Genomic DNA, 7,784 nt, shown 5'->3' with positions numbered 1-7,784 from the left:
TCCGAGCACCGCACCGGGACCCCCGGACCCACCGCGGTTCGGGGGGGACGGGGCGCGGGGCCCCGCTGTAAGACACCGGGGATGCTCAGCACCGGGACTGGGGACGGGAACCGGGATCGGGGGACCGAGATCGGGGGACCGGGAACGGGAGCGGGAATGGGGATTGGGATCGGGGACCGGGATCAGGACCGGGACCTGGATCGGGGACCTGGACCGGGATCGGGGGCAGAGATCGGAGACCGGGACCGGGATCGAGACCAGGATCGGGACCGGGGCCGGGACCGGGACCTGGATCGCGATCGGGACCGGGATCACGATTGGGACCAGGCTCGGGGACTGGGATCGAGACCGGGATCTGGGACCAGGACCGAGATCAGGGACCGGGATCGAGACCGGGATTGGGGACCAGGACCGAGATCAGGGACCGGGACCGGGACCGGGACCGGGACCGCCCCCCGCCGCCCCCCCCCTCACCAGCCCTGCCGCCACTCCAGCACGCTCCGCCCGGCCCCATCCCGGCCGCCGCCACCGCCCCTCCTCCCCGCCGCCCAATCAGGAGGCAGAACAGCCCCTCTATTTGCATAACCCCGCCCCCTCGACCACCCGGAGCAGGAAGCAGGCAGTACCATAGAGAGGCAGGGAGGGAAGGGCCGTGCCGCGGCCGCGCTGGCCGGCGCCCTCTATGGGTGAGTCCTCCACGGTACCCAGGGGGAGGTGAGCCCATCAGTGCCTGGGCTTTAATTGCACGGGGTTAATTATTGCCCAGAGTGGTTTATTGCAAAAGGCTCCTGGGGAAAGCGAGCCCAGGGAATGGTCCTGATTCCATTCTCACGTGCTGCAGCAAGCCAGGAGCAACCTCCAGCATCCCCCAGGGGTGGTGAAGGGTGATGGAGGCTCCCAGCTCCCATCTCCCTGACAGTCCCTGATTCACCCCATTTTATTTGCTTTGAAGTCCCCGTTATTGCATTTCATCCCCCACTATCGCACTTCAGATCCCACACAGGGCACAGCAGCTGGGCAGAGGCAGGACGGGTGCCAAGGGGCTTCTCTCAAGGCAGTTGGGACTGAGGGGACTGCACAGATCGGATCTGGTTTTAATAAAGGTGGTAAAACCCCACCTGTCTTCTCTCACAGGCCGCAGACTCGGTTCCTGGCCACCTGCCGGTGCCTGCAGCGAGGAGCGGCGTTTCAGGCAGCGTCAAGGCCTGCGTTCACACTCCCATGCCCCAAAATCAGTGCGACACGGCCCCCGGTGCGCTCCCCAGAGAGACAAGGCTGGGGGTGTCATAACATCACCCCTAACAAGGGGAATCACTGCAGGCAGAAATCTGGGGTACTCTGAGCACAGGTCCCCAGAAATCTCCCTTTTAGGAAGAAGCAATGAGTCTGTTTCGCTAACCTCTGCCGAAGCTGCCACCTCTGACAGCAAATAAAGGTGCAATTAGAAGTGAATTTCCCAAACCCATCACCTCCTGGCTGAAGGCCCTCAGGGTTTGCTGTTAGATGGCACTGCATTGAAGAAGATCCCCCCGAACCTGCTGTGCACAGGGCTGGTGCTCCCAGCAGGGCTTAAAAACATATTGAGACAGATCTCTTTGCATCAGGGGAGGAGAACGAGCATTTTCTGTCCACCCTGCTCCCTGCTGGGGGGGGCTGAAAAGCTCAGAGGTCCACCTGATGCCCAAATGACCCCATCTGGACCAAAAGCACCGCTGGTGGGCACTGACCCCAAGTTATTTTGGCGCACGCAGCAGAGCTGGGCTCTGCCACCCCGAGCCCTGCCACCCCTTAGCCTCCCCCTGGAGACCTCACAAAATGCACGCTCTGGGATTTTTGCCTTTTGGATGTTTCACAATGTCCTGGATCGATAACACCACACCGGGAGGACACGGTGACCCCAGCACCAGCAGGGGGGCTGCTCCAGGGTGCCAGCATCCCCCAGGCAATCCTATTTCTGCCCCTCAGGAGCGGATCAAGGGACAGGTTGGTGAAACCCACGGTTGGTGCCACCTCTTGTGCTGGTCCCAGTTTGACCGGTTGCTTTCTCTGCTTCATTCACCCCCGACCACTCTAGGCTGAACTTTGTTATTGGGCTTGCAGGGTCGAGAAAACAAAACCGCCCAGGGAAAGGCAGTGCCAGCATCCTCCCCCCTGGCAGTGGCCCAGCAGGATGAGTCCAGCCCTGGCTGAACAGGGAACAGCTCCCAGGCTCATGCAGGCTGGAAATCTGCCTGTCATCCTCCTGCTGAGCCCTGCAAAAGGCCTGGCAGCCTTTTGGCTGCCAGATCCCCCCCCAGCACCCCCATACGGACACCCCCTGTGGGAGGCAGGACCCCCACAGGATTTGCTCCGGCAACAAAAAGCAGAAATAAAGACGATCCACAGCAAGATGCTGAGGCTGATTTGTCAAATCCTTGTTCCTGGAGGGGCTGATCGCCCCCAGGTCAGGTAAAGCACAGCAGCAGTGACAGCCCCTCGGGGGGTCAGCGGAGCCCCCACCACATCCCCAGCATCTTGCACAGCCCCCGGGTGTAGGAAGGGTGCCTGGGGGACACGTCCCTGCCTGGAGCACACAGCCAGCGGCAGGGCTTTGCTCTCCCCAGGCATGAACACAGAGCAGGTGAAGCTAAATCCTGGTTGTGAGTGGCTCTGGGGGGGCAAGACCCCCTTCAGGACCCCAGGACCCCCTTCGGGACCCTGGCGTTGGCATGGCTCAGCCCTTTTCCCAGTGCAGCTACCCAAAAGCAAGCCCTCGGGGACAGGCATTCCCCACACGACTGCTCGGGGGACCCCCCCCCGGCACCCCCCCGCCTCACTGGATGCCCACCAGCTCCGTTATGGGGGGCGCATGGACCATCAGCTCCTCGTAGTGCCGCAGGAAGAGCCGCAGCCTGGCGCCGTAGGTGTCCTCGTTGTAGGGCAGCTGCTTCTCCCTCAGGTACCGGGACACGATGGGTTTGATCTGCAGGGGCAGGGGCACAGTCACACCGTGCAGGAGCAGTGCTGGTGTTTGCAGGTCTCCAGTCCGGCTCCCTGCCCACGAGACCCCACACATCCCCAGAGAGGCAGGAGCCACGACCCTGCTGTGAAAATTAAAAGGAAGGCAGCATCCAGCTGCAGAAATGAGGGGAGTTCCCCATGCTGAATGCCTCTGCAGGGTTAGGGCAGACATCCTAACGAGGCTTTTAATGAAGGCTGGCCCCGCACGCTCCCCACGTGCCCCCACGGTTATCCCCACGTGGCGGGGTTGGTCCTACCTGCCCCATCAGCACAGCCTTGTGCCAGCGCTCCCTCCTCACGATTACTCCATTTTTATCCATAATTAAGGTCAAAAAAGTTGTTAAATGGATGGAGATCCCTGCTGGGGCAGCACTCACACCCCAGTTTTGAAACGCATCCCATGCCTTGGGGCAACAAGGACAGGACCAAAAAGATCGGAGCCTGGCGTGGACTCTTGGTGAGGCTAATGACAACCTGGGCAGCACCTGAGACACGTCCCAGGTGAGGAGGTAGGAGCACGCGGAGCACCAGGAGGGTGCTGGAGGCCCGAGGAGGCTCGTGGCCAGCTCACCTTGAGGCACATGTTGTCAGACAGGCTGGGGAAGAGGTGGTGCTCCACGTGGCAGCTGATGAGCGAGTGGCCGAAGGCCCAGTCGAGCAGGGCGTTGCGGGGCAGGTTGAGCACGCCCAGGCTCATCAGGTGGATGCGCTTGGGCTTCCGATCGGCCGCGAACATGGGGAGGCCGATGTGCTGCAAGAGAGGTGCGGTGGGTCTCGTGGGCCCCCCAGGGAATGCAGTGGCTCCGGTCACACCGAGCCGAGGGTCGGCTCCTGAGCCAAGTGCTGGGTCAGTCCCTGGGGTGGCTCAGTCCCGTGCTCTCCTCTCCAAGAGCAAAAACCAGGCACAGAGCCACCAAGGAGCCCCCAGGGCTTTGTCCCCCCCCCCCCCAGACATCAACCCTTAAAGCCAGCCATCTGGAGGGACTGCCCCACCCGGGCTGCATTCCCAAATGCAGTTGCACCAAGCCCCCAGACCCATAGGTGACCACAGAGGGCATCACGCAGCCCTTCCTCCCTGACTTTCTCCCAGCCATATCCTTCTTACAACATCAGCACGAGGGAGATTGCAGCCAAGGCTGCTCGCCTTTAGCTGATGCAAGAGGCGAGGCTGGGGCCAGGAGGTGGCTCCAGCACCATCGGGACATCTCGGGGCTTCGGGTTTGTACCTGAAATATGTTGACGTGGATGTAGGGGTGGGCCAGGAGGGAGCGGGTGAGCAGCATGCAGAGCAGGGCCGACCACGGCGACTGGAAGCCCGAGGCGTGGAGCAGCAGCCAGTAGTGGCAGTACAGACCCAAGGACATGCAGCACACGGTGCGGAGAGCCACCTTCAGCTCCACATTCCTCAGCAAACCTGCGCCGGGAAGAAGAGGCAGCACGTGATGGTAGCCCATCCACTCTCAGTTTCCCCTTCCTCTCCAAAATCCCCACAGAACTGCTTGTTTTTGGGGTCGGGGATGCCCCCAGGGCAGGAGCCCAGCAGTGGGGCAGGGGCTGGGACATCACAGGGGGTTTGGCTGCACCCTCATTCCCTATAACCTACCGAGTCACTGTCTGCACTTCTGGCATTGCCCCGAGCCATGCATTCAGCCCGAGGGCTGTGTTCCCAAAGCCTGCCAACATTTTCCTGGGCTCTTCTCCCTCAGCCATTCCTTGGCACTACCATTTCTTCCAAGTCACCGCTTTGCCTGCCCGAGCTCGTCGCGTCCCAGCCCTGCACACCTCAACCCCGTCCGCAGGCAGCAACGCCGAGCTGCCAGACTGAACCCTTTACGGCCCAATAACCGAATTAAAGAAGAACAAATCCAGGGCACTTCAGGCTCATGATGGCTTTTGTAAGAGCTCTCAGTGCTCGACCCAGCGAGGAAGGCCTGGAGCATTTCTGAGCATTAGCAGCAAGGTGAGAGCCAGCTCACCCCGAGCAGCACCGGTGCCAAGGCGGCCGGGCACGTACCGAGCGCCACCAGGGGCGTTATGATGGGCACGGCGAGAGGCGCGACAAACATGTAGACGTAGCGGTTCAGGAAAGGGAGCTTCCAGGTGCTGGAGTCGCCCAGGCCGATGACGTTGGTGTAGCCGTGGTGGAGCTTCACGTGGTTGTAGGTGGCTTGCTCAGCCGTGAAAGCTGAGCAGAGCTGGGGGAGAGGAGAAAGGAGAGGTGATGTCAGCAGACACAGACAAGGATCAGGCACTGTGGGTGATGCTCTGCACCCCACAGGCTCCAAACCAGGCTGAAATGGGCTTTTAGAGCTAGGCGCTGGGAACCATCCCCACCATTCACCCTTCTGCCTCCAGCAAAGCCCCACAAACGGTGCTGGTGCGCACCAATACGGTGCCAACAGGGTTTGGGGAGCTGCCTCCTGCACCCCGCTCACCTCGATGAAGAAGACAGCCCACACTTTGCCCCATGACTTGGACTCGGTCAGGGCGTTGTGGCTGGCCAGGTGGCTGCCCTTCACGGCCAGGGTGTGATGCACCACGCCGAGGGTGAGGATCCCGGCCAGGAACGGGATGGCCCGGGCTGAGCGCAGGCACAGGAACCCTGCGGAGAAACCCCCGGGCACCAGGGCTCAGCCACCAGCATGTGCTGCAGCACCCCTCGCCTCCCTCCTCTCATTGCTACACCAAAATGTGCTGACGGCTGCCCTGAACCTGTTTTTCAGAGGTAATTGCAGGTATTTAAACTGCCCGAGCCAGTAGGGCTGACTCCACGCCGCCCTTGGCGGCCAGGCTGCAGGTTTGGCCACGTCCAGCCCCGATGGCACTGGGTGCGCACACCCCACCCATCCCAGCCCAGCCCCATCCCAGTAAGGTCCAGCCAGGAATCTGCAGCACCCAGACCCGGCTTTGGGCACGAGCCAGCCGAACCCGAGGACAGGCACGAGGGGGAAAACAAAACTCCCCCCAAGAGCCACGCGGCTCTGCAACTTGTGGGTCACACCTGGTGGCAATTTTATCCCGATCTAATCTCCCAGACTCAGCCAGCAGAGGAAGGACAGGGTATTTCTGGTGGACAATACAAATCTGGTATAATTTCAGCAACCCCAGGTATTCAAAAGCTAAATAGGCACCGGGCCCAGCTTCCTTCTGCTCTGGTGGAGCACTGTACGTGCTCACGTCCCCCTGGCACTGTCAGGTCCCAGGGGGGGACAGGGAGGGCTCAGCCCCCACCCTGCGGCCACACTGCCCTGTTCCTCCTCGTGCCTGCTGCCACCTGGGGGACGATGAGAGGGGCCCCTCCGAAGGCCACCAGCACCCATGGGTAACACTGAGCGCTCCTCTGCTCCCACCACCACCCCAACAGCACCCTCACCCCAACCCTGCAGGGTTCCCTGCCCGGCTGCTGGGCACCACCAGGCACCCACGATCCCATGTCCCACCCCGTCACACCACACAGGGTAAAGGGTTTATCGCAGCTTTGTTACAGCTTAACAGGACCCCCAGAACCCCCAGGATCCCCAGGCTTGGGGGGGCTCCTACCTGCCGGGAGCGCGAGGAGGCTGCAGGTGAGGATGCAGGCGTCCACGCCGTGCCGCTCCCACCAGCTGCTGCTCTTCACCACCTTCTGCACCCGCTCCGAGAGCTCAGCCATGAGGGACTCCTCGCCCCCCAGCACCCCAAACTGCTCCAGCTCCTTCCCTGCTGGCTTCTGTCCCCCCTGAGCATCTCCTCCCCATCCTGCAGCTTTGTCCCCATCACCCAGGGCTGGTCCCAGCTGGGGTTCCTCTGCTGTCACCTCCATGCCAGTGCCACCCGGAGCTGTCCCATCCTCGTGGGGCTCACCCCGTGTCCCCCCGAGGCTGGTGGCACCGTTGGCGTGCTGTCCCCTCCACCTCGCCACCTCCCCGTCCTCCAGCGGCATCGCCCTGCCAAGCACAGGTGACGCTCACCTTGCTGGCACCCAAGGCAAGGAATTAACACCCGGGGGGGGGGGGCAGGAGAGCACCCGGAGCCCAGCCCGAAGCCTTCAGAGCCTCGACGGTGGCCTCGTCCCCTCCGTGTTCCCCCCCCTCCTCCCCCCCCAGCCTCCAGCACCGAGGCCGGGCTCCGCAGTCCCGGCTGAAGGACACGGGAAGGGCGGGAGTGGCGGGAGGGGGAGCGGAAAGCCACGGTAATAATAAAAATAAATAAAAGAAAGAAAAGCAAAAAGCCCCGAAAGGGACCCGGAGGCGCAGCCCCGTACTCACGGCTCCCCCCGGCGCTGCGCCCCGGCGCCGGGCGGCGGCGGCGGCTCGGGGAAGGGAGGAGCGGGGGAGGCCGGGGAGGAGGCTGGGTGCAGATGAGCAGCCGCAGAAATCCGCCCCCGTTCCCCTATTCGGGAGCACCGAGGGCACCGGGAGAGGGAGGAGGGAACGAGACGGGGAGGGGGAAGGAAGGGGAGGCAGTCAGGAGGCAGGACCAGCCTGGGGGGTAGGGGCTGTAGGGCTGGGGTAGGGGTTGTAGGGCTGCGGTAGGGTTTCTTTCTTCGGGAGAGCAGGAGTGGGGCAGCCCAACCCGCCAGGAACAGCTCCAAGGGCAGGCTGTGGGATGGTGGAAGAGGGAAAGCATCTGTGGGGCCGAGCCCCTCTCCTCCCATGCTGCTGTCGTGAGTTTTGTAAGAATTTCTGTAAGCATTCCCTCTCGTTTGCATCTCTGCCTCCTGGTTAATCAGGCAGAAATAGCACAGGACAGAGGGCTTTTGGGTCCTGTGCACAGCCCCCGTGCCTTTACAGCAGAAGGCTACA

At 62.4% G+C, this 7,784-nt stretch overlaps 2 protein-coding genes across 2 annotated transcripts in view; both read right to left on the bottom strand.

Annotated features, from left to right (window-relative positions):
* The window catches only part of FDXR (ferredoxin reductase), a 9,688-nt gene extending 9,159 nt beyond the window's left edge, over positions 1-529 (bottom strand). Inside the window, exon 1 of the mRNA XM_035342347.1 lies at positions 475-529. Coding sequence (XP_035198238.1) covers positions 475-514 — 40 coding nt within the window. The 5' untranslated portion in view covers positions 515-529. The remainder of the gene's footprint in view (positions 1-474) is intronic.
* A 1,869-nt stretch (positions 530-2,398) lies between these two features.
* FADS6 (fatty acid desaturase 6) lies at positions 2,399-7,389 on the bottom strand. The gene is made up of 6 exons (XM_035342353.1): positions 6,541-7,389; positions 5,436-5,602; positions 5,015-5,195; positions 4,227-4,414; positions 3,572-3,751; positions 2,399-2,962 (listed from the first exon to the last, which is right to left on the bottom strand). The coding sequence occupies exons 1-6, from the start codon at positions 6,920-6,922 to the stop codon at positions 2,813-2,815; spliced, it is 1,248 nt and encodes a 415-aa protein (XP_035198244.1). The 5' UTR covers positions 6,923-7,389; the 3' UTR covers positions 2,399-2,812.
* Between the last annotated feature and the right edge of the window lie 395 nt (positions 7,390-7,784).

The sequence above is a fragment of the Oxyura jamaicensis genome, chromosome 18 (assembly GCF_011077185.1).
Source record: "Oxyura jamaicensis isolate SHBP4307 breed ruddy duck chromosome 18, BPBGC_Ojam_1.0, whole genome shotgun sequence".
NCBI lineage: Eukaryota > Metazoa > Chordata > Aves > Anseriformes > Anatidae > Oxyura > Oxyura jamaicensis.
Note: the sequence above shows the minus strand (reverse complement) of the source record. Positions and strands in the feature narration are given on the sequence as shown.

What these genes read in the sequence shown, in the direction of transcription:
- FADS6 (XM_035342353.1), bottom strand. Translation starts at nt 6,922, where the DNA reads ATGCCGCTGGAGGACGGGGAGGTGGCGAGGTGGAGGGGACAGCACGCC. An exon ending in GGGCTGTCTTCTTCATCGAG is followed by an intron (nt 5,196 to 5,435) that starts GTGAGCGGGGTG and finishes CCTCTCCCCCAG; the next exon opens with CTCTGCTCAGCTTTCACGGC. An exon ending in AACGCCCCTGGTGGCGCTCG is followed by an intron (nt 4,415 to 5,014) that starts GTACGTGCCCGG and finishes TTCCCGGCGCAG; the next exon opens with GTTTGCTGAGGAATGTGGAG.